Raw genomic sequence first — 24,931 nt, forward strand, 5'->3', positions numbered from 1 at the left:
TGAACGTGGTTATTTTTAAAACCGCAGCTTTTTCTACGCGGTTTGGCTGTTCGTCCACACGTAAACGCAGCACCAGGTCACTGAAACCAAACATTTTTGAAAACGCCTGCCGGGTTGAAGATTTTCAAAAACTCAGGATGGCAGTGTTATCGTGTAGACAACAAAACTGGCATTTCTTAGCTTGTAACGTCAGAACCAGCACTCTTATTTCCGCCTACTTGAAACTTTTTCAGGCTTCTGATTGGCCAACATGGCTTTACGGTTGAGATTGCCACCTATTGGCTTGGCATGCTCTTTACAGTGATTCATAGCATGCGTTTGCGTTTTCATGTGGAGATATTTTTTTTTAAAACAGAAGAAAGAAAAACTCAGTTTATAAAAATACCTGTGTAGCCTACGTGTGAAAATGGCCTTAATGTCGTGAAATGTTCAAGAAGCAACGAAACATAGTTTTGCAGAAATTTCACCACAGACACATGTTTCCAATGTGTCCAAGTTGGAATCAATAGCGCTTTTCTCTGAGCTTTATATCAGCAAATACATCTGTTGGAAATCAGACTGGACCATTAAATGTCATATAACCATGCAAAATTTGATTTTGTAATGCTAGCTAGCTCCAAGTTTCCAACCCAGTTTCTTAAACCGAAATGTTCAATAATGAACTGCATGGCAGGAATAGAACAGCAGCAATGTCATGACTAATTAACATCTGTAAGCAAAGTAAATACCAGTCGAGCATTGACATCGACCATCTTTCTATCAACTAGAAGGGGGAAAATATCCAAAACCTGCAGAAAACAAAAAGAAGGCCACAGGTTAGACTAATCAACAGACTTCCTCAGACAACCCGCAAACAAGAGAGATGTGAATTCAGGCTTTTCTTTAGGTCAGTAACTAAGAGATGGTGAGAGGGAGAGTGAAAGAACGAGAGCAAAACAGAGCCTCTGAGCGCAGCTGAATTGAACATAAAAAGTGTGTTTTCTCATGCTAATTTCCCTGCCAGAGTGCCTGGGAGGGAAACAAAAGCAAACGAGAAACCATCACTAAATGCAGTAAGAACGTGCACAAAGGACAAGCTAATGAGGGGGACCTTAGCGCTAACTAGAACAGCAAGAGGGCAACAGAAGGCACTTATTAAAAATACGGGTTCCTCCAGCCTCCAGTCAGTCAAAGACATCATGCGTAAAATCCTATCCGATAGATTCCTATGCTTTAAATTTATAGTCAAACCTCCCCTAGATCAGTGGTTTGGAGATCCAGATTTTACAGTTAAATGGCCCAAAAATGCACCAAAATTGTTTGCTGTTTATGTAATAATGTCTCTTAATATCACAATAAACTGCCTAAGCCTAACAATAAGCAAAAATATGAAAATATTTTGGTACCAAATGTATTTATTTTGATGGTTTCATGCTGTTGCCAGTAATTCAGATTTATCCATCCATTACTTAATCCATCTAATTTGGCTAGCATCTACTAAGTGTCAATTTTTATTTGTATTTTATTTATTCATTTTTCTATCCAAACTATGCTCAGTTATATATAATTAGTTTACAGCATATCATTTATTTATTTATCAGATCAGCAACCCATTTTTGGTCTTTAACCAGCTAGTCAAGAACCACGGTATCAATCAACAGCTTTTACTACATGGGTTAAGCTTGAGCTTGTGAGAATGACGTTTGTTGTTTTTTTTTAGCAATTTAAAAAAAGTTTCTGCAACATCTTGGGCTTTATTATCTCCAGAGGGGTGTAAATATCCGAGCACTGCAGTAATGTCTTCCAAAAACAGAAAATGTGCTGAGGAAGTCAGTCATTTGGACCCTGAATGAAAAAAACAATGTAGTCATTAACATTAAATATGTGCTGATGTATTTTAGTTCTTCCAGAAGACGGATATCAAGCATATGTCGATATGGGACCTGTCTACCATCCTTAGTGCAGAAAATGCTTACAAGACAAAAACTCCAGAACAAGAAGTTAATAAACAGTTCGTCAACACAAACACAGATGTAGATCTGCTCACAACACAAACATTCACAGAAACATATTGGAAAAATTCACCTCAGGGATACCACCAGCTGGTAGTTAGAGGAAGTGCACACCTCTATAACAGCTGTATTTTACACCAGCACAATGACAACCCCAAAGATTTACTTAAATATAATGATTATTGAGATGTGCTAAATCGATGAAGTGCCACAGAACACCCCAAATTTTGACTTTACTTCCACTGTCAAAGCCCAGCAAAGTGTATTTTAATTTTGCAAAGCCTCCAGTCAGCCAAAGACATCATGCCTAAATGCTCTGGACAGAATCCTATCCGATAGATTCCACCTAAATGTGTATTAAACCCACCATTGAACCTTCCTTCTGACAACAGCACAATGGGTGGCTTAATCCTAATCTCATAACAATGAGAAGTAAACCCATTTTAATCCAGTGAGGTTAATTTATTGTCTGATTTTTGAAGGCTCAGAGTGAAATAAATCAGTGTGGATTGCTGTCAACTGACATCCTGCATCTTTGAACATATCGTCTGAAAATGTGTGATATTTATCTGTTGAAGTTATCTAAAATGACAATAGAGATTTTTAAATCACAAATGTCTATAAATAATCACTGGATGACTTGAAATTTGTATTTTTATTCATATCCCTCACTAGCAGAGCAGTTTCAAAGAAGTTAGATTGCACTCATGGGTCAATGTATAGGCTATGATATGTAGGTCTGGATGAGTTAGAATACTAAGTCTCTGTGGGAACAGCTCTCTCTGATAGCTCCAAATTAATTGTTTAATTAAGCAAATGAGTGTCTCACATCCATTTGTCACAGCTGGCATTGCCTGTCCAAACCGTCCCTGGCAATTCTAAACAAGCATCAAACCACAACATATAAATACAGCTTGATTTAGTTTCTGAATTGTCTTCAATTAAACATTATTTGTGCATATCCATTATATAAACAACACGGCTATGCATCACCTGTGTCAACCTCTTATGATGGTTTTTAAAAACAAAAATTAACTTTTGGGTAGCATTAGATCATATTTTGGCCATAAACATCCTCGTTTTTAATCCTTTCAACTCAGTTATGTGAAATTAAAATGATTGGATCATTCATTCGTCAAATGTTGCAACGCTAACCGTTTTGTTTTTGTAACTCAAAAGACGTCATGTCTGAGAATCCTGCATTTTTACGCCTGCTTATTTTAATGTTTTCTAATTCCAAGGCAAATCCTATTTTTGAAGCATTTTAATGCGTTTGTCCCAGCAGAGAATCGAATGTACATGAATTCCCCTTGATACGTTTATGATTCATTGCCAAAGTCCAATAAAATCCAAGAACATCCCAAGCGCACAAATACGACAACGACTGTTTGCCTTACCTTCATTATCTGGATAATTCCTCAAGGCTTGACAAAACACAAATATATGAAAATGAGCAAGGAAAAAGTAAATCCTACAGAGAGCCATTTTCAGGCGGCTCCACGCGCCCGCATCCCTGTGCGTAAACTTGGGCTGGTGAGCCGGTGGCTGCGCTGGAGAACTGAAATGAGCTGAGCTGAGCTGGAGAGGAAACAGCGCGCCTGTTTGAACGAGGATCCGACACTGGCGCGAGCTGCACTCTCTGGCCACAACAAGCTGGATGAAGGGGGCGTCACGCGTGTGAGCGTGGCGTGCCTTGGGTGAGCGCGTATTGCTAGAGGACTTTTACTGTCGGTATTATTCAGTTTGGATAGATAGATAGATAGATAGATAGATAGATAGATAGATAGATAGATAGATAGATAGATAGATAGATAGATAGATAGATAGATAGATAGATAGATAGATAGATAGATAGATGTCTGGATTCAGTTTAGATAGATAGATAGATAGATAGATAGATAGATAGATAGATAGATAGATAGATAGATAGATAGATAGATAGATAGATAGATAGATAGATAGATAGATAGATAGATAGATAGATAGATAGACTTAAATCACCAGTTGTCATTGGCAAATACTTATGGATATTTAGATCAGAGGGTCCAAGTCACTTTACTGCCCTGCTGCGGCAACTTGCCGCCACATTCACCTGACCTTGTCATATCACAGGAATGGGGACACAAAGTGAACCAACACAACAGAGCCCATTAGAACAAAAGCTCAGTATTTGGTATTTAAAGATGAAGGTCAAATCAATAGTCTCACTGCTCTTGGAAAAGGCCACCATATTTCCCCTCTGCCAGCTGGTTTCTCCCACGCAGGAGCCCTCATAAGCTCTGTCACCTACCAAAAAAAATGACATTTCGTGTGGTTGAATGTGATGGCAGGAAGTATAAATGAGATGTCTCTATGTAAGCCCACTCCAACAATAGCTGACAGACAATCAGGCTCACTGCCCAGGGTGTGTGGAGGAGTGACAGAGTGACAGGGTGTTTATAATGGCTCAGACAAGCCTGTAGACACCAGAGCTAAAAAATAAATGCAGTGAGGTTTTTTAGTGCCATTGTCTTTTAATCTGCATTTCTCTGTCTTTCTCTTGCTGTCTATCACACTTTTAGTGACATGCAGGAAAGTCTGGGGAAAAAACGTGCATGCAGCAACCAAGAAGCTACATTTGAAAGTTTCCACAAAAACAAACCTTCCTTGCACGCTTTTATTTTTCTTTTAAAGTTAAATTATAGAAATAGTTCATTTATTCCCTTTGTGTAAAAAAATAAAACGTCACACTTTATTTTAGGGTCCAGTTCTCACTATTAACTAACCATTAACTATGACTTTTGCCTCAATTAACTCCTTATTTGCTGCTTATGAATAGTTTATAAGGTAGTTGTTAAGTTTAGGGTATTGGGTAGGATTATTGATGTCATGCAATGTTTATATATATATATATATATATATATATATATATATATATATATATATATATATATATATATATATATATATATATATATATATATATATATATATATATATTATGCTGTTCCATGCATTTACACTGAATTGAGAATGAAGCTTGTTATCCTCATAAAGCATGTAAAACCACCATGAAGGTGTAATAAAAGTAATAAAACAACCTGAGTACTAAGTCTTTTGATGCCATATACAGTGGTGCTAAGTGAGAAAAAGACCAAATTATTCACTCATAATTATCCTTTTTCATGTATTTAAGGACCACTGTGACTGGATGGAATGAATGCACACATGAACCACTCAATACTCACAAGAACTGTTCATTCAGAAACTGAACATTGCAATTTTTGTCATAAATCAATTTACATTTTACATTTAATACTTTTATGATACTTTTATAAAGGTTTTTTATACTTTTAAGCTTGAAAGCCTCAAAACAACATAAATGTGAGTAAATTATGATTTTTATTTTATTTTATGTAAGCTGTTTATTGACTTCCAGATTCCTTTTTGAACATATTTAAATATTGTATCTCTAAACTGCAACATTACAAAGGTTTTCCTTTTTCCAAGACTGTGACTAGATTTAGTCAATGAGTTGAACCTGAGAACCAAATGAGTCAGATTTGTGAACAAGTCATTCATACTGTTTTTGTGAACTCTATTAAAAGATCCATTGACCAGATCTGACTCATAAAACAGTTCATTTATGAATAAAATAGGAAAATATGGCAATATCTGTCATGAACTGACTTATATTTAGTCTTAATTGTCTGATATTTTCATGGTGGTTTTGCATTATTCTAAGCATGAAAGCTCCAAAACAACATTTCAGTTAAATAAATAATGACAGAATATTCCTGTTTGAATAAAATATCTCTTTAAATGTTTTATCTCCGTACTCTAAACCTACAAAGGTTTTCCTTTTCCATGTATTCGAGAACCCTGTGATTGGATCGAGTCAATAAGTTGAATCCGAGAACCAAATGATTCCGATTTGTGAACAAACTATTCATATTGGTTTTGTATGTAAACCATTTCTTTTATGAATTAACCAAAAAAAACAGGGATAATTACAGTCACAATTTTAAGCCTAAAAAGTCCAAAACAACATAAAGGTAAATAAATTATGACAGATTTTCCTTTTCTTCTTTCATTTCTCTTTGAATGTCGTATCTCTTTCCTAAAAAATAACTAAAGGCATGCTGAATTTTTTTAATAACCCCGAGGCATGCATTAGTGACTTGTCAGATGAACCACCCTGTTTGGGGAAGTTGTGGTCACGACGTGTTTTCCACATGATCTCCCGCTGCACCACATCCCCAACATAAACCTGTTTGATTGTTTAGCACAGAGGAGTGAGAATCTTTACCCATCAGCCAGAGAATCCAACAGCTGTGGCAGATCCGAGATCCTCACGCCCGCTCCTATTATTGAAGTGGGAGGGACTTTGACAGGTGTAACAAGGCTGACAAATACATAGCAACCTTTAACCTAAGACCTCCTGTTGTTTAGTACAGATAGCTTGAACCTAATGAGGCTCGCTGGCAAGCTCCAGAGGCCAGACAGAGCACGAATGATCATTTCAGCTGCAGCCGAGAGCCACATGCTTTCATATTTGTCTATCATGGATGTGTAACCATGGTGGATGGGCTTAGGAGGGGGGGTTGCAACAGAGCTCTCGAACTTTGAGAAGGGGCCCCTCTGGATCTCCAGAACCCTGCTGCTGCTGCATATGGGAAGAACATTTAATATGGAGAAAAATACTTCTGAATTGGTTTCAGTGGCTTAATTGTGATGAATACATTCTTAGAAAAAGCCTTTATCCTTCTCTAAGTATCCCATATTTGGACTATGAGCTGGTTTCACTGAAGATTTTAATGTTTTAAATACCTCAAAGAAAGATTGTTAAAGTATTGTTAAATATGATTCATCTTGATAAATAATAAATTGCATATATACTTTATTATAGATGTGTAATGTACATACTTGGCACAGTGGGCAGGTTACATACAAATAGTCTGATTCCAAATTACGTGACAATGATTGTAGTAACTAATGTCATCCATTACATACACACACATTTATTTCACTTCCACATTATTTTCGTGAACTCATTCTTTGAACTTGGCAACTCCTAGGCTTAACTTCCCAGGCTGATGTGTGCTGCCCACAGAACAGAGCCATCTGGGACAGGTTAAACGAGGGCCGTGACACTCCACACAGATCTGCTGCTTCGGGCCCCATATACTGACCCTAGGGCTCTGTCTACTGAAAGAGAGCCTTGCCCTGTCTGCCATGGAGCGGGGGCCGAGTCTTAGGTCCCTCCCGCCCCTCTGGAGAGCAAGCATTGTGCACTTGCCTCTTCCCACACTCCTGCTCACCTCTGGTGGGTGGAGCCTGGTCCCCTGTCAATCAGCCAGCATGCAGTCCCTGATGCACCACAAGCCAGCACAAAAGAGCTTTTTTGTTTTTGTTTGGTTTTGTGCAGCTCTATAAAAGTGTCTGGTGCAAAGAAAGAAAAAGGGCTGCATGCATGTCTGCTGCAGGTTTCTAGAAGTTGCTAAGTTTTTTTTATGTGGTAAAGTTACATTGAGCATGCACTAGGCTACTTCTAGTAAAGCATACAGTGAGTTAAAAAGAAAAAAAACTCTTGTTGACAACAAGTTTAGAGTCTTTTACAGCTAAAAAACTGGCCCAACACAGTGAGAGTTCACTGAATGCAGACAATGTAAGGCCACATGCCTGAGTAAAGTTCAGTGCTCTGTTAATTTCATTCCTTGGCACTACCTGAAGCACCGTTGATATTGAATAGCTGAATAAATGAGTGACTTACTATCTGTCACACTGTGAGAATCCGAATTACAAAGAAACAGGAAATGAAAGTGAAATCTAATAATAAACGACTTTCATCTCTACTTTTTTATTGTATTCTGTAGCTCTTAAAAATGGACGCATGTTTAAAGCTACACTAGCCCAAAACTTAGTTTTAATGTTTTAATCATTTTCATAGTGTTGCTATGTGGTTGCTAAGGTATGTAAAATAGTTTTAGCATGTGGTTGTTAGGGTGTTTTGTGTGGTTGCTAGGTGCAAGGTAAAGTCTCAATGATTTTTTTATGATGTAATTATTTTAATGGCATTTAAAGAAAATACAGGCCAGTAATAACTGAAAAAATTAATAATTAAATTACTAAGGGAATTAAAAACAACAACACTGAAGCCAGTATATACTGTGTTTGTTTTGTTTTGATTTTTCACTATTATTTGCAACAGGATTAACATTTTAATGGGTTTAAATAAAATATTTTAATTTGAAGTTTTTCTCTCTCTCTCTCTCTCGATCGATAATTAATTCAAATAAATGTTATATTATAAATGCATCGTGGTGTATGTAAGAACAGCTGACAGACATTGTTGAAAGAGCATATTTGGAAGGTATTACTAATATATACTGAACTATTCAAAGAGAAAACAATTAAACTTTGTATTAATAATACAAACTTCTTAAAAAACACCTAACACGTTAACAAAACCATTTCCCAGTATCTCCATCACTTTTTCCTCTCTGTTGTGCTTCCTCAGACACTTATACAACACACCCCTGGAAGAACAAAACCTTGTCAGAGTTGTTTATTTTGTAATGTCTCTGAATATGTCTTCTTCTGCAATGCTTCAGAGGGCAATGGATGTCTCTTTTAGATCACAGAGAAGAGAAAAGACTGCCGTCCCTCTGACGTGGTTATGTAATAATCAAGAGAGAATGTTTTTTCAGCGTCGGCTCTGTGATGTTGCACATCACTCGGGTTCATTGGGTTTCTGCTTCCATCGTCCCTGTCAAAGATGCACCGAACAAGAATCCCGCTTCTCTCCATTTCGAGGCAGAGAAACGGATCAATCCGTAATGCTCTGGTGTGGACTACTCTTTGTAATTATTTGAGATCTCATTATCAAACAGCTGCTCTACTTAATCTAATCAATATTTAGTGATAAGACTTACAGCATGCATTCTTCTACAGAGCGGGACGACATTAAAAAGGTACCAGGCGGTTTTTACAGTCTCTTTAAATAGGTCAAGATGCAGGGTTTTCCTTCAGAGTTATGCAACTTCAGGCTTTTGGACTAGAGTGATTCAAGATACACAAGAGAACGAGGGATATTTTTAAGAATGCATACGTCTGGACTGTGAACATCATATTTTTATTGCTGCTGCAATCGGATTAGATGTATTGCCTTGCATGGCAGATATTTCTGTGTTGCATTTATACTGCTTTTATTGGATCTAGTGAAATGAAGTCTTATCTTTAACACACATTATTTAACCTCCCTCTTCCTCTCTCTATCGGGAGGACAATGTTTTTAGCCATATGTTGACTTTATTAACCCCATCTCTTCCTAAACACACCGGCTCCTTTGACGGAGCCTCAAATCCACAACATATTTCCTAATCAGAAGCACACAGCTGTGTTTTCTGCCCTTCAAAATCACTGGCCCGCCATGACCCCAGTTAACCTCTCTATTTAAAACACAGAAAATCCCTAAATCAAACTCCAGACTCCTATCTCTTCTGCGCAGCCTCTTAACGCCAGCCTCGGGAAGAGGAATCAAGAGAATGAAAGGAACAAAAAAGACACCAGGATGTGAATCAGACCCTGAAGTTAGATTACATTTTCTAGTCTTTTGTACTGTAATCACACCAAAATGTTGTCTAAAGAGGCCTTTCAGGCAGAAAATAAGCTGCTGTTTTGGAATTAAACCTGTGCTGTGTTTTATTTATAAAGATGTCTAAGTATGGCTAATGTTATCTCCAGGATGTTTATGAGACGTGGATGTCCAGTCGAACAGAGCGCAGGCGCCTCTAAGTCTCCATGCTCTACCTGAGTGTCCTGAGAGAGAATGATGTTGCAGCCTCATCTGTGCTGTATTATAGCTGTGGTCTGTGTGAAAGGTCTCTGTATCGATCTAAAGCACATAGTCGATATTAATAACTTGCCATGATAACACTATCTCTCCAGAGTCTGAGATGTCAGATGGGACAAGGTCAGCCTGTGTCCGTCTAGTGGTGAAATGCACAAAATCTATTTTCTTAGTATATGTCATTAAAAAAAAAGGGAGGAAGAGGAAGAAAACATGATTCTTTTTTATATTTATGTTTAGAAAAAGAAAAATGAGAGATAGATAGAGAGAGAGAGAGAGAGAGAGAGAGAGAGAGAGAGTATAATATTTCATTAAATTATTATTCTAATTTATTTTAATATCATATAAAATATTGTAATTACAGTTCAAATTAATACAAGTAAATCTTGCCTCAAGGATGTTTCAAAACCCATTAAACGGTAATATATAAATTACTGTTCAATAGTTTGATTTTTATGATTTTTAAAGAAGTCTCTTGTGCTAAAAATGCTGCATTTATTTGATCAAAATAAAGTAAAAACAGTAATATTAAAACTATTATTACAATTTACAATAACTGTTTTCTATCTGAATACTGTATATGGAAATATATTTCTGTGATGACAAAGCTGATTTTCAGCAGCCATTTCTCCATTCCTCATTGTCACATGACCTATCAGAAATCATTGTAATATGCTGATTAAGAAACATTTCTTATTATTATTATCAGTGTTGTTGATTATACAACTTACTTTTTTGGGTGGGGTGGGGGTACCATGATAATTTTTTTACATTTTAATTAATAGAATTTATTAAAAGCATTAACCAGATTTTTTTTTTTTTTACAATCTGAATGCCTTTATCACTGTGTGACTTTGCTGAATGTAAGATTAATTTCTTCAGAAATAATAATAATAATAATTACACTGAAAGAACTGCTGGCATGTGGTAGTAATGCATCATGGTACTGCAAGATTACCATATTCACTCATGCTACTTCATATAAGTAATATAATCATGGTTGGATCCAAAAACCATGGTGTTACTGTGTTAATTCTTGGTGTTATCAAGCTAAACTTTTTATTTTAAGTGATGACATCCATTTTAGCTCTTCGTTTATTTGAGCATTCTCTTATTCTGTCAAGTCTTCCTGGTACATTTTACATTCTGTTAAATCTTTTGTAAAACAATGTGTGTGTTTGTTTACAATGGAGTCTATCACGAATCTGTTGCGTCGTAAGTGTGACGTCCATGTTGCCCTCTGACAGGGCGCAGGTGTGTTTTCCACTGCATTACACACACTCTGATGAGAGCAGAGCGAAGCAGCAGGTGTCTAATTTCACCCGGCCTCTCTCCTACATACACTCACATCCACACATCCTACACACTACTTCCATAACAAGCCCACAATTTCACATGAATGAAGGACATTTAAAGACAAGCAACTGGACAGAAAAACAGAAGCTAAGAAAAAGTGTTAGAAAGTTGAGCATAAAGCTGAGAAGGGCTCACAGTCATAAAGAAACTCACCACAAACCAAAAGCAGAAACCATGGCAAGCTTCAAGTTCCTGTCCAGAAAGACATCTTTCCCAGAAGCCTGTCTCAAGAGGATGTTACATAAAAGCTATTTTATGTCTATTTCTAGAAATTAAAACTGTATTAAGTAAATATTAGGTGTTGTAACTTACATCAGTGCATTACAATATTGTAATTATTTCATAGAATGTCCATAGTTTATTTCCTTCAATTTTATAAAAGGCATTTCTCACAAGAGAAGTGAAACCATTTTAAATCAGGCATACAGCTGGACAAACTGTGAGTACATACCATTATTATTATTATTTTTGAGCTGTAAATGAACTTAGAGATTTGACTTGCTGTAAACATAGCAGGATTTTTAACACTAAATACTAAGACCCCAGTTATGGGGGTTTGTATCCTCTGTCATACATCTCCACCTGGTGGTCAATATTAAATAACATTTCATAGAAGCAAGCAGCAAGTCCAGGATTTACAAGAACCTGACAGTTATCTAAATGCCAGGAGGCATACTGTGTTTGAGATTATAGACACAGATACCTCTTTTTACTTGATCTGAATCTCTCTTAAGAGGATTTGATTACTGCATATTGAAAAAGAGAGTACCAGGTGTTCATGAAACAGACTGAAGCTGTGGCTTTGTGGTTAAAGGATCTGCTCATTCATATTATGAACCTTGGTATATTATTTGAAATATAATAATATCAGAAATAAACATCTTTTATTTATTCAGTTAACTTTTTTATTTAACAATTCTTGTTTATTTTGCAATATTATTATTTTTTTTTATCATAAAATACAAAAATACATTATTGATAAGAGATTATAAAATCTGTGAAGTAGAATACATTTATCACAAAAGAGATGTCAGCATAAAAAAAAGTCATTTTGACATCAATTCAGGTTTATGTCAGTTGGGACATGTCAAACAATGTATTACAAACATTGACAAAAATGTTATTAAAATTTATTTAGATTCTTCTGTCTGTGTATCTTTCTTCTGTAATTTTTCTTCTGTCTTTTGGCATTTTGGCTTGGCAAATAGGATTTTAGTTTTGTCCGTTTTTCTGGTCCACCGTTCTCATAAGATCTTTGATCCACTCCGAGTCTGGATCAATACACCTAATTTTCTGTCTTACAGTGAACAAGCTACAAAGAAAAACAATGGAAATTTGTATTCCATGTTGAGTGTTAATTACTGTTTAAAGCAATGTAAGCACTGTTAACATCTTGAAATTTATGACAAACAACTATGACTAAAGGTCATTTAGTATGAGAGTCTGAGGACTTACACAATTGCGCTGATATGGCAAACACCTGCTTCCTGGACTGTATAACTCAACACCCTGTTCATGGGTATTCTTTTTTTGCTCGTCTGCAAACAGCAGGTTGAAGGTTGTTGACTTGTTTCTGCATGACAAAAAGACACTGCAGTTGAAACATTAAACTGTTTCAGAACTTCATAAAAAGAGATTTCAACAAATGTAACTTTGATTTATTCAAGCATTCAAATTGACAACACTTTAACCCTTTCCAGGAATCAGGAATGAGTAACAAAAGTTAAATTGAGACTCACCTGCAATGAGACAGAACAGAAACATCACTAGGCAGAAAGGAAGACAGACGAGCGACCTCATGATGGCTGTGCAGACAGAAAGTGATTGAAACTACGCCTTACACAACTTTAATATTTCACACTTTCATTTCCTCTGCTCTTTTGTGCACACATACACACAAACCTCAACCTCCAAAATGGGTAAAATGTATGTGTGTGAAAGAATGTGACTGGAAAAAGACGCTAGTGATGAGCTCTCGGTTTGGTCTTTCACCCACACAAGTCGCCACAGAGTGGGTAGCTACTGTAGATGAATGGAGTTGCATTGCAAGAATACATACCCAACTATAAAACAAAACTACTTTTTGTTTTAAGAAACCTGAGAGTGCATACAACTTATGTTACAGATGTAATGTTTCACCATGTTTGATTAGATTAGATTAGATTAAACTTTATTGTCATTATGCAGAGTACAAGTACAGAGCTAATGAAATGCAGTTAGCATCTAACCAGAAGTGCAAGAATATAGTGTTTTATATACATAAAAGTGCAGAGTAAGTGAAGCTATGATTTACAGAATGTAGTGGAGTTGCTATATGTGACTGGTTGTGTGTGGATCAAATTACACGGAGAGCAGGTGGATGGTTACTCAAGTCTTGCTTTACTGGGCCTGGGACAGACAAAACTGGGACAAACACGACCAAAAGCTGGTTAGTGTAGGCTATCAAAGCATCAACGTTGCTCAGAAATCAGCAGTGAGAGATGTGGGACTCTGCTGGTAATTACGTAACTCCGCCCACAATATCACGCACACAAATGCAAGTGACTCAACAGCCAGCCAATGTCGAGTTTCCCCCAATTAAAGCATGAATTTAACAGCATTATTTAAACTCTGTTACATATATACAGTATTGACCAGAGTATACAGAATTTAAAGAGCCACACAGATGGGAAATCAAAAATTACCTGTATTACAGTGTATGATGTAGCTGTCCATCAGTGTAAACAATGTGCAAAGTAATTAAACCAAAAAGTACACAATTTATAAAGTTATTGGCTTCTAAAGTAAGGAGTCGACTCTGAATCGCTGAAACGAGTCGTTATAGATTTCAAATCTTTTGCCCATCTCTATGTACGTCACTAGGAACACTTTGCATAATAATCTCCGCCTACTGTGTTAGGAGAAACGAAGCTCTGACCTGCCCCAACCCCCACACAGATGCTCTGGTTGGTGTGAGAGCATCATGTCGAGGAGACAGTGTGATTTTAATTGTAAAGGCAAGTTTGTTTTATTTTCACTGCCAAAGAACGAAGATCAGAAAAACCAATGGCTAAAATTCATTTTTACCACAATAACAGAGCAGTACAACCAATCCCTTTGGTTGTGTTCACAACATTTCACTGATGACTGCTTTTCTAATCTCGGTGGGTACAAGGCGGGATTTTCAAAGCATTTGGCCATAAAAGAGGGTTCATTACCAACTTTATTTAGACCAACAAGCAATCACAACGCGAAGTATGATTATGAAGTTATGTGTTTGTTTTCTCCCGAGCGTCTTATCAGTATGTGTGCTGTCTGCAGCCTTTGTCTGTGCTGATATTCATTTACAAACACGTCATTAAAATGAAGTGTAACAAGTGCTGCTAACAGATATTCTGTGATAAAGTAATCCATATGAAAACAACGCAATGTCCGTTTTTCACGTCTACCTTCATTATATCTAATGTGACCACGCCCCCGCGCTGAACGCGCTATTCAGATTCAAACTGAAGTGCGTGGCTTGAATACGCACACACAGAAGAAAAAGCAGCAAGACTGTTCAAGTTTTTTATTTTACTGTTTGCTTCACGATGAGAGGAATAAGACATAATTCACCCCAAAAAGATGCTAACACATTGTTTACCATGAAGTTGTGTGCGGAACAAACAATCAAAATTGACTATGTTAGTTGACCAATCAGAACACAGTATGCTACCGAAAGGTGGGGTTTAAGGAAACTGAATCTTTTGAACAGCTTCCCGCGAACCGTTTGGGGATCTCTGAGAATTGAGGTCATTTTAAAATGATATTTTGACAAAATGACAATGTTTTTTAACCTTGGATGGATTTAAACCTATTGTACAGGACTTATAAACAGTGATAGGATGCTTAGAATTTTCATCTTACTGGCTCTTTAAATAGGAATGCAATGCAGTGATTGTATGTACAGAACTCTTCCTGAGCCTGCTAGTGCAAGAGTAGGCTCCTGTAAGGCCTGCTGGATGGAAGGAGGGTGAAAAGTCCATGGTTAGGGTGAGAGGAATCCTTGATGATGTTTTTTGCCCTGCCCAGACAGCACTTATGATAGATGTTCTCAATGGAAGTTAACTGGGTGCCGGTGATCCGTTGAGCAGTTTTCACCACCCGCTGGAGTGCTCAACGGTCAGATGTGGAGCAATTTCTGTACCATACTGAGATTCAGTTTGTGAGTATGCTCTCAATGGTACAGCGTAGAATTCCACAAGGATCCTGGGACTCAGGTGAACTTTCTTAAGGCTCTGTAAGAAGTAAAGGCGCTGCTGTGCCTTTTTGACCAGGGTGGAGGTGTTTTGGGACGAGGTAAGGTCATCAGAGATGTGGATTCCAAAGAACTTGAAACTCGACACATGCTCCACTACAGCTCCATTGATGTAGATGTGTGTGTGTGTGTGTGTGTGTGTGTGTGTGTGTGTGTGTGTGTGTGTGTGTGTGTGTGTGTGTGTGCATGACTCCTAGTCCGTCTGAATTCCATAATGATTTCCTTTGTCTTCTGGGTGTTTAGTTCCAGGTTGTTGGAGGCACACCACCGTGGTGTCATCTATAAATTTGATTATGGTGTTGAAGCCATAAACAGGAACGCAGTCATGGGTAAAGAGGGAGCACAGGATAGGGCTCAGTACGCAGCCCTGTGGCACGCCATTGTCCAGGGTGATGATGGAGGATGAGAGATTATCTAACTTAACAGAGAGAGGTCTGTTAGTCAGAAAATCTAGAATCCGGTTGCAGATGGGTGTGCTCCAAGCAGGCTGAGCTTGGAGATCAGCTTGGAGGGGATTACTGTATTAAATGCAGTATTAAAATCTAAAATCTAAACTCTTGCTAAATACTATTGTACCTGGATATAAAACACTATTTATTATGTAATTTTTATTATGTGTATTTGTAATGTGTATCTTTGTTCTTTTTTTTTAATAACAAAGATAAAATAATTACAAAGGTTTTTATTTTCTCCCACTTTGGCCTAAATATCCATACTTTTTCTTATTTTGTTATCTTAATGTAATAAGCTTTCTCTTTATTATAGGGATATTAGTTTGGCTGTAATGCTCAGACAGCTTGCAAAATAGAAAAACTAACATGACAAACAATCATGATAAAATCATGAATTTAATTTTTTTTTTTTTATTACATTTTTGCCATGTCGCCCACCCAAACAAACCAATAGACCCTATAAAAAAATGAGAGAACCCACTCAATGGCATCAAAATGATATATCTTGTATTTTTGGATATCTTCCTCGCGGAGAACAGTTTCTGATATCTTCAAGCAAGGGCAAAATAAATGGCCGTTCTGTATTTAAGTGAAAAAACTAACTCTAACCAAGTGCATAATAAAAATAGACATTTGTTCAGAAATTCAAATAGCTCAGGTGATAATATGTATATATACAGTGTGTGTGTGTGTGTGTGTGTGTGTGTGTGTGGGTGTGTGTGTGTGGGTGCGTATGTAGGTGTGTATGTAGGTTTGTCTATAGTAAACTCAGTAAATTAACCAATGGAAAGTAAATCAGAAGTAAATTATAGACATATGTAAACATATTCGAATAGCTCCGTTGCAGTAGTTCTTAGTTCATCCTGTTCATTCCAGTCTGATGCTGTGTCCAGTGTTGAGGCTTTTGTAAATGTTGGTGCAGAGTTTATAAGATGTGCTGCTGTTTCAGTTGCCTTCTTGTTGTCCACAAATTCCATTGCTCTTTTCACCCAAGGACTTAGTGGATTGACACAAATGAAATGACCACTGAATGTTTTAAATCTGTAATAAAAGTACATAAAAGTAACAATTAAGCATAGAAATATAACAAAATATTTAAAAATACTAAGGCCTGGCTAAAATAGTTGAGATCAATCACAGCACACATGCCTTCATAAGAAAAAAAAGGACTCACAAAATGGCATCAACATGGCAGACACCTGCTTTTTGTGTCATGAAACTTTGGATATCTTCCTCGCGAAGATCAGTTTCTGATATCTTCAAACAAGGGCAAAATAAATGGCCAATCGCTACAAACATCCAAAGAAAAAAATTAACAACTGACATTTTGTTTTAGTCAAGCCATTTTAACTGAAATACGGTAACTCTAACCAGGTGCACACACACACACACACACACAAAATTTTATATAGCTCAGGTAATGTACTTTTTTTTTCATCCTGCCCATTCCGGTTTGATGCTGTATCCAGTGTTAATACTTTTTGAGATGTTGGAGAAAAGTTTAAGGGATGCATTGTTGTTTCTAAATCTGACCACTTCTTGTCCACAAACTCCATGGCTCTTTTCACCCAAGGCTTTTGTGGATTGGAGCAAAAAGTTTGACCACCAACTGTTTTAAATCTGTAAAAAAAAACAAAAGTAACAATTTAGCATGAAAATACAATTTAATATATTAAGTTTTTATGTTTTGGTTTTCAAATGTTACTGGTAAATACTAAAACAAGGCCTGGCCAAAAGAATGTCCCTAGGTTACGTATATGTAACCCTGATTCCCTGATGGTATATGTAGAGCTGCTAGCTCTGTGCCCTGAAGTGGAGGACCGGCAGGAGATGGCCAATCCGAATGATTAGTTTGTGATCCAGATATCACAAACTGCTTTGTTTTGAACTCTCTCACAACAGACACGGAAGAGAAGACAATGCTGAATAAAGTCACAGTTTTTGCTATTTTTGGACCCAAATATATTTTAGATGCTTCAACATATTCTAACTGACCCTCTGATGTCACATGGACTACTTTGATGATGTTTTTCTTACCTTTCTGGACATGGACAGTATACCGTACACACAGCTTCAATGGAGGGACTGAGAGCTCTCGGACTAAATCTAAAATTTCTTAAAATGTGTTCCGAAGATTAACGGAGGTCTTATGGGTTTGGAACAACATGAGGGTTATTAATTACATAATTTTCATTTTTGGGTGAACTAACCCTTTAAGTGTTTGCAACTGTACAGATCTTCTTCATGCACCGAGCTTGTAACACTCCAAAGAGAAAGGAAAAATTTTAATTGCATCATATGACACTATTAGGGCTTAATATAATTTAAACAAATGAGTTATCAAAATAAAATCACCCCCTCACAGTTGTCATGAAGAGCAAAATTAGCTTTATAGACCAAAACAACTTTTTTGTACTAGGCTGTAAACATTTCTTTTTTCTGCTGTAACATTGGGGATTTTAACATGGGGACTCTATGGGAGTGACTCCCTTTTTGAGCCAGCCTCTATCAGCCAGTTGATGCATTGCAGTTTCAGTTACTTCTGTGTTGGTTACATGAGAGAGACCGGAAGGTTACCACTTGCTTTTTGCACGTACTGCAAATGATATACAGAGAGATCTGTTAATATATATTTTTGTTATGCTGGACTGGGATGAGCTAGGTAGCTAGCAGGTATAAGAAAAGAGAAAAGTCACTGCTATGAAATTAAATGGTTTAAATCAATACAGTAATTGAGTTGTATTTTTGGAAATATTATTTTATTGAAATTAAATTAATTGCAATAGGTAATCTATTTCCTGAAATGGATTTTATGGTGTAGTGCTGAATAGTGTGAGTTTTATTAGTGTATACAATTCCATAAGAAAAAAGGAAAACTCACTCAATGGCATCAATATGGCAGATGTCTGCTTTATGTATCTTGTAACTTTTGATATCTTCCTTGTGGAGAACAGCTTCCGACGTCTTCAAGCAAGTGCAAAGTAAACGGCTAATTGCTGTAAACACCCAAAGAAAAAAAAAATAATTAACAACTGTCATTCTATAAGTCAAGACAGATTTTAGACTAAAAGGTGCAAATAAAAATTAGAAACAAGAATTACACACATGTGTTTAAAAATTCCAATAGCTCAGGTGCAGTAGTTCTTAGTTCATCCTGTTCATTCCAGTCTGATGCTGTATCCATTGTTGAAGCTGTTGTAAATGTTGGTGCAGAGTTTAAGGGACGCACTGTTGTTTTAACTGTCTTCTTCTTTTTGTCCACAAATTCGACAGCTCTTTTTACCCAAAGCTTTAGTGGATCGGCGCAAATGAAATGACCCCTGACTGTTTTAAATCTGTAAATACATAAAAGTAACAATTTAGCATGTTACTACAACAAAATATACAAACGTACTAAGGCCTAGCCAAAATTGGTTGAGATCTATCACAGCATACACTACTCTATAAGAAAAAAGTACTCACAAAACAGCATCAATTGGGCAGATGCCTGCTTTTTGTTTCGTGTAATCTTCAATCTCTTCCTTGCGGTGAACCCGATGTGTTGTCATGAGACAAGGGCAAATTAACCCACCACTTACTACAAACATAGAAAGGGAACAAAAGCATTTTAACGGACATTCATTTTGACAAATTTTATTCGAAATAACATCATATATTGGAATCAGATTTAATATGGAGTAAATATGGCATTTTATGTATTTATTTTTCATTTTTATTAATTAGATTTTTTTTTACAAATATATAAAGTTTCTTACTTTGGCAGGTGACTTGATCGAGCAGCATCATAGCCATGCACAGCAGAAGAGTTACAGAAACACACCTCATCTTCTCTTGAGAGTCTGATGCGTGTTACCTCGGCTCACCACAACTTACATACTTTTACTTACACTCACAAGCAGGAAAATGAACATCAGAATTTCCTCCCACAAAGATGTCACCTTACTCACAAAACCTTTCTGCAAGTTAAATAAACATTCTATAGACCTGCCAATAAATAACAAAATAACAGTTCTGCACCTTGGATCATGTGAACGCCAGGGGGTTACACACTCAGTGGCAGCTTTTGATACAGTATGTTGTTTCATCTGTTCCAGTTGAAATAGGCCTTGCAGTAGAAAGGGCCTTTACTTGAAAATACCCCCTCCCCCACAGTCATGTCAAACACACACCCCAGGGTCAGAAATTAATGAGAGCCATGGGGAGACAATGGTACCAAATTATTGAAAACATGTGAAAACTTCAAGATTTGGGGTGTAAAAATTACCCTGTATTAGTTGATTGATTTTGTACAACAGTTCAATAAACAAGATGTTAATATTAGGTGGCATTCAGACTCAAATTTGTATGTATTGAATTTTTGGTTGCTCTATTTTGCTTGTTCTATCTTTGTCAAAGCACTTGTAACATTACAATATACACAGAAAATTAATCAGTCAGTTCTTGAATTTCATGTCTTAGAAGCAGGAAATAATGGAAAATCAAAAAGATATGAGTGACTTTGACAAGAGCCAAATAGTGAAGCCCAGTTGACTGGCCAAAAATCTCCAAAATGGAAAGTGTTGTGGGTTGTGTTCCCAATGATAAGTACCTACCAAAATGATACATGGAAAGACAACCAGTGAACCACTATAAGGGTCATGGGCAGTCAAGGCTCAATGGTGCATGTGGGAAGTGAATTTTTGTCCCATATCATAGATGAGCTACTGTAGCTCATATTGCTAAACAAATAATGATAGAAAAGTATCAGAACACACAGTGCATTGCAGTTTGCTGCATTTAGAGTGCCTCTGATGACCCCAGTCCACTGCCTACAGCAACTACAATATATGAGCATCAGAACTTCACCTTGGAGCAATGGAAGAAGATTGTCTGGTCTGACAAAACACATTTTCTTTTAAATCAGCTAGATGATTGTATGAGATTGTAGCAGGATTCAATGTAGAACTGCAAGTGACTGGTATTCGTGTACAGCAGATGTTACTTTGACATGTACCACTTACCTGAAGGTGGTTGCAGGTAACCTCATGGCACTGGTCTCATTCAGAAGAATAAGGCACCTGCCACTTGCAGAAATTTACAGATATGGTTTGAGGAACTTGACCAAAAGTTCAAGGTGCTGCTATGGCCTTCAAATTGCCTGGATCTCAAACTGATCAAGCAATGTGCTGGACCAACACATCAAAACTATAAAGGCCTCACCTCACAACTTGCAGGACTTATTCTGCTTTCAAAGGGATACTCCACCCCAAAATGAAAATTTTGTCATTTATATCTTACCCCCATTTCGTTCCAAACCAGTAAAAGCTTTGTTCATCTTCAGAGCACAATTTAAGATATTTTGGATGAAAACCAGGAGGCTTGTGACTGTCCCATAGACTGCCAGGTAAATAACACTGTCAAAGTCCAGAAAAGTTTGAAAAGCATCATAAGAATAGTCCATCTGACATCAATGGTTCAACCATTATGATATGAAGCAACTAGAATACTTTTTCAACGCGAAGATAAACAAAGGTTTTACGGTTTTGGAACCGTAAGAGTAAATGAAAATTAATGACAGATTTTCATTTTGGGGTGGAGTATCCCTTTAATGTCTTGGAGCCATATACAATAGGACAGGTACTGTGGAGTCAGGTGATAAGCAGGAAAAATTATAACAATTATATTAAAAATTATATTAATAATACTTTTTAATCAAATCAACCTATATCCACATATTTGGTGATCAGTCATATTACAATTGAATCTTCAAACTGTAAACAATGAAAATATTTGCTTAAAGATTTTTCTGATACAGGCTGTCTGAATGGTTATTACGGAAGCCCAGACATGACATGCAGGGAAAAAAAAAAAATCATGGCCAAGAATTAACATTTTGTTCCCAAGACTTACAAATTCATCACCTCGTTTTAAATAAATCATGCTCACAATTTACTTATAACTAGGGAACAAATTAGTAAATTGTGCTGACGTATTAGTGAATTTTTAATTTGTGTTCAATGTATAAATATTTTTTCCTGCATGTCATTTATGGGACTCCATAGGTTAGTTAGTTATTACTTTTTACATAATCCTTTTCTTGACACTCAAAGCACTTTACATTTACATTTACGTTGCATTGCCTGCTACGATATGCAACCATCATCCCAGACCACAAAACCTGACCTTGCTTTCATTTACCTCACTGACATTTGCTCTTGTTTTAAATTAGAAATTCAGACAAGACCCACTTATTTTATCTGACACATATGAACAGCTCTGTTGATCCATGGAATAAAATGCTAGCCATAATGTAAATACAGTAGTCTGTATAGACTCAACAACTAAATGCAACTAAGCTCTACTGATTTTTACATATAGTACACCAGAGACATGAGCTCGACTTTATGGAAAACATATTGCCCACCAACCTATTCTTTAAGCACCCACATTTTCTCCAAAAACCCACCCTGTGATCTACACAACCTCTTCTCAAATCAATGTGTGGATGGAATTTATTGCATCTTGCAAGGGGACGGGGGTTTCAGTGCACAACCACAGATGCACACATGCACTGTCTAACAGTTTTTCATATCCAAATAAAATATTGGGAATTCATTTAAATGTAAGATATTGTATGAGTCAGATTGCTATAGTCTGAGTTACATATTTGTACAGTGAAAGGGGAAATCCCATAGAACAATGTGGATTAGAGTGTCTAAACCCACACGTTAAGGGTTAACAGATTCTGTGTGTGTGTGAACACTTCACTACGTTCTTCCCACAGACACACTTGCAATCACATTCACGCACCCAAAGGTCAAAACTACTTCAGAATGAACATTCAAAAATGTCACATTTTATTTATTCATTTAGTTTTTTAAATGGAAAAGGTCATTGTGAGTAAATACACTAGTAAAACAAATTTTAGACCTAATCACAGAGCCACTACATTTTTAATAGTTATTAACCACATTAAGAAAAAAATATATATATATTTTTTATTATTAAAAATGTTGCTTATAATTATAGTTAACATTTATCTTGATATACTAAAATAGCTAAAAGGTATATATTTATGAAAACAATATAGACATTTAAAATAATAATAATTTAAAAAAATCACACAACAAAATGGTTCAAATGTTAACAAAAATATGAATAAAAATTATAATACTTGTTGTAATAATAATTAAAAAGCCCTGTTGAGCAGAATAAAAAACGAAATAATGCGTAGCACTGCATTTACATTATGCATTAATTTTTAATTAATCAGGTGTTGATAAAATAAAATCCAATACAAAAATTACTGACATATGTTAACAATTTTGCAAAGCTCAAGTAAAGTAGTCATAGTTCATCCTGTTGTTTGTGATGTGTTGTTCGATGTCGATGTTGGTGCAGAGTTTAAGGGACGCACAGTTGTTTTAACTGCCGACTTCTTCTTATCCAAAAATTTCACAGCTCTTTTCACCCAAAGCTTTTGTTGATTGCCACAAATGAAACGACCATTGATTGCTTTAAATCTGTAAACACATAAAAGTAACAATTCAGCATAACTATACAACAAAATATACAAATGTACAGAAAGTATTTTGTTATCAAAATCATATGGGTAAAATTGCCAATCTATTAAGATAAAGCCTAGACAAAATAATTTCTATTCTGGCATATTAGCAAAGAGCTATCATCAAATATATTTGAATAGTTGAGATCCATCACACCAAAGAAAAAAGAACTCACAAAACAGCATCAATTGGGCAGATGCCTGCTTCTTGATTAATATAACCTTCCATATCTTCCTTGCGGTAAACCCGATCAGTTGTCTGGAGACAAGGGCAAAATGGCACGCCACTCACTACAAACATAGAAAGGGAACAAAAGCATTTCAACAGAAATTCATTTAGAATACACAATATAATAATAATAATAATAATAATAATAATAATAATACAAATAAAAGCTTCTTTTTATTTTACAGTTACATATAGTTTCTTACTTTGGCAGGTGACTTGATCGAGCAGCATCGTAGCCAGACACAGCAGAAGAGTTACAGAAACACACCTCATCTTCTCTTGAGAGTCTGATGCGTATTCTGTCGGCTCACCACAACTTGCACTTTTATGAACACTCACAGAGGGGAAAATGAGCGTCAACTTCCTTCCACAGAGTTGTCACCTGTCCGCTCGGAACAGAAGCCCCCACCCCCTCACCCACCCCATCACCCACAGGCGACCACCATGTACAGAGAGGAACATTCACAGCTTTCTAAAATCCAGTGGTCTAAATGACCATGAGAGCAGGGTCACTGAAAATGTCGGTGTGTCGTAGACTGGAAAGTACCAAGATGTTCACATAATCAAGAACAAAATGAATAATGAATGAACTTTGCAAACAATATATTGACTTGCTATTACATCAGCGACTCCAGTTTCATTCATATAAAGTCTGAGTTTCAGTGAATGGTTATGCTTCTGATAAAATATACGGTAATATACAAACTTTTACATAATTAAAAGTTAAATTAAAAGTTATATATAAGTTTATTTATTAAAATATTAGCATATAATATGTGTGTGTGTGTGTGTGTGTGTGTGTGTATTGTAAGCTAATATTTTACATAATTTGTCTAGCAAAATAAAATGTATATTGTAAACACTGAAATTGCTCTGCATGAGTTCTTTCTGACTCTGTAATATTGAGTTTGTGTTGGTTTCCTGCAGTCTGCTGGTGTGGTTAGCGTTTAGAAGTGTTTGCTGTGACAAATTCTCTGTGGTCATTCACCGAACTCGCGGGGGAAATACGCATTTAGCATACGTACAGCCTTTTTCCAAGTACAGAGGACAATTTCTAATAATCAAATCGTTTATTAAGTCATAGGTGAGTGTTTCATCTGGAAATAATCAATGTGATGTTCCTCAAAAAAGAATTATATTGAATAAAATATTTTCCAGTGACCAAAGAATGGAAGTTGAAGTGTTCTGTTTTGAAGACATAAATGTATTTATTATTGTAATGCTTTACGTTACAGTTTTACTTAAATGACACT

The 24,931-nt window shown here is 36.3% G+C and overlaps 3 protein-coding genes across 3 annotated transcripts in view; all 3 read right to left on the reverse strand.

Annotated features, from left to right (window-relative positions):
• The window catches only part of LOC113066147 (ephrin type-A receptor 3-like), a 64,608-nt gene extending 60,970 nt beyond the window's left edge, over positions 1 to 3,638 (reverse strand). The window contains exon 1 of the mRNA XM_026237838.1: positions 3,389 to 3,638. Coding sequence (XP_026093623.1) covers positions 3,389 to 3,476 — 88 coding nt within the window. The 5' untranslated portion in view covers positions 3,477 to 3,638. The remainder of the gene's footprint in view (positions 1 to 3,388) is intronic.
• Positions 3,639 to 12,163: 8,525 nt separating this feature from the next.
• LOC113065944 (eotaxin-like) lies at positions 12,164 to 13,053 on the reverse strand. The gene is made up of 3 exons (XM_026237476.1): positions 12,918 to 13,053; positions 12,634 to 12,751; positions 12,164 to 12,490 (listed from the first exon to the last, which is right to left on the reverse strand). Exons 1-3 carry the CDS (start codon positions 12,976 to 12,978, stop codon positions 12,391 to 12,393), a joined length of 279 nt encoding a protein of 92 aa, XP_026093261.1. The 5' UTR covers positions 12,979 to 13,053; the 3' UTR covers positions 12,164 to 12,390.
• Positions 13,054 to 22,890: 9,837 nt separating this feature from the next.
• LOC113065945 (C-C motif chemokine 2-like) lies at positions 22,891 to 24,062 on the reverse strand. Its single transcript, XM_026237477.1, has 3 exons — positions 23,882 to 24,062; positions 23,626 to 23,740; positions 22,891 to 23,408 (listed from the first exon to the last, which is right to left on the reverse strand). Exons 1-3 carry the CDS (start codon positions 23,949 to 23,951, stop codon positions 23,240 to 23,242), a joined length of 354 nt encoding a protein of 117 aa, XP_026093262.1. The 5' UTR covers positions 23,952 to 24,062; the 3' UTR covers positions 22,891 to 23,239.
• Positions 24,063 to 24,931: the final 869 nt, after the last annotated feature.

The sequence above is a fragment of the Carassius auratus genome, chromosome 49, assembly GCF_003368295.1.
Source record: "Carassius auratus strain Wakin chromosome 49, ASM336829v1, whole genome shotgun sequence".
Lineage (NCBI taxonomy): Eukaryota > Metazoa > Chordata > Actinopteri > Cypriniformes > Cyprinidae > Carassius > Carassius auratus.

Coding starts and splice junctions, on each gene's coding strand:
- LOC113065944 (XM_026237476.1), bottom strand. CDS start 12,978: ATGAGGTCGCTCGTCTGTCTTCCTTTCTGCCTAGTGATGTTTCTGTTC. Junction 12,752..12,917: donor TCTGTTCTGTCTCATTGCAG/GTGAGTCTCAAT, acceptor TTTGTCATGCAG/AAACAAGTCAACAACCTTCA. Junction 12,491..12,633: donor TGCCATATCAGCGCAATTGT/GTAAGTCCTCAG, acceptor TTTTCTTTGTAG/CTTGTTCACTGTAAGACAGA.
- LOC113065945 (XM_026237477.1), bottom strand. CDS start 23,951: ATGAGGTGTGTTTCTGTAACTCTTCTGCTGTGTCTGGCTACGATGCTG. Junction 23,741..23,881: donor CGATCAAGTCACCTGCCAAA/GTAAGAAACTAT, acceptor CTATGTTTGTAG/TGAGTGGCGTGCCATTTTGC. Junction 23,409..23,625: donor TGCCCAATTGATGCTGTTTT/GTGAGTTCTTTT, acceptor ATGTGTTTACAG/ATTTAAAGCAATCAATGGTC.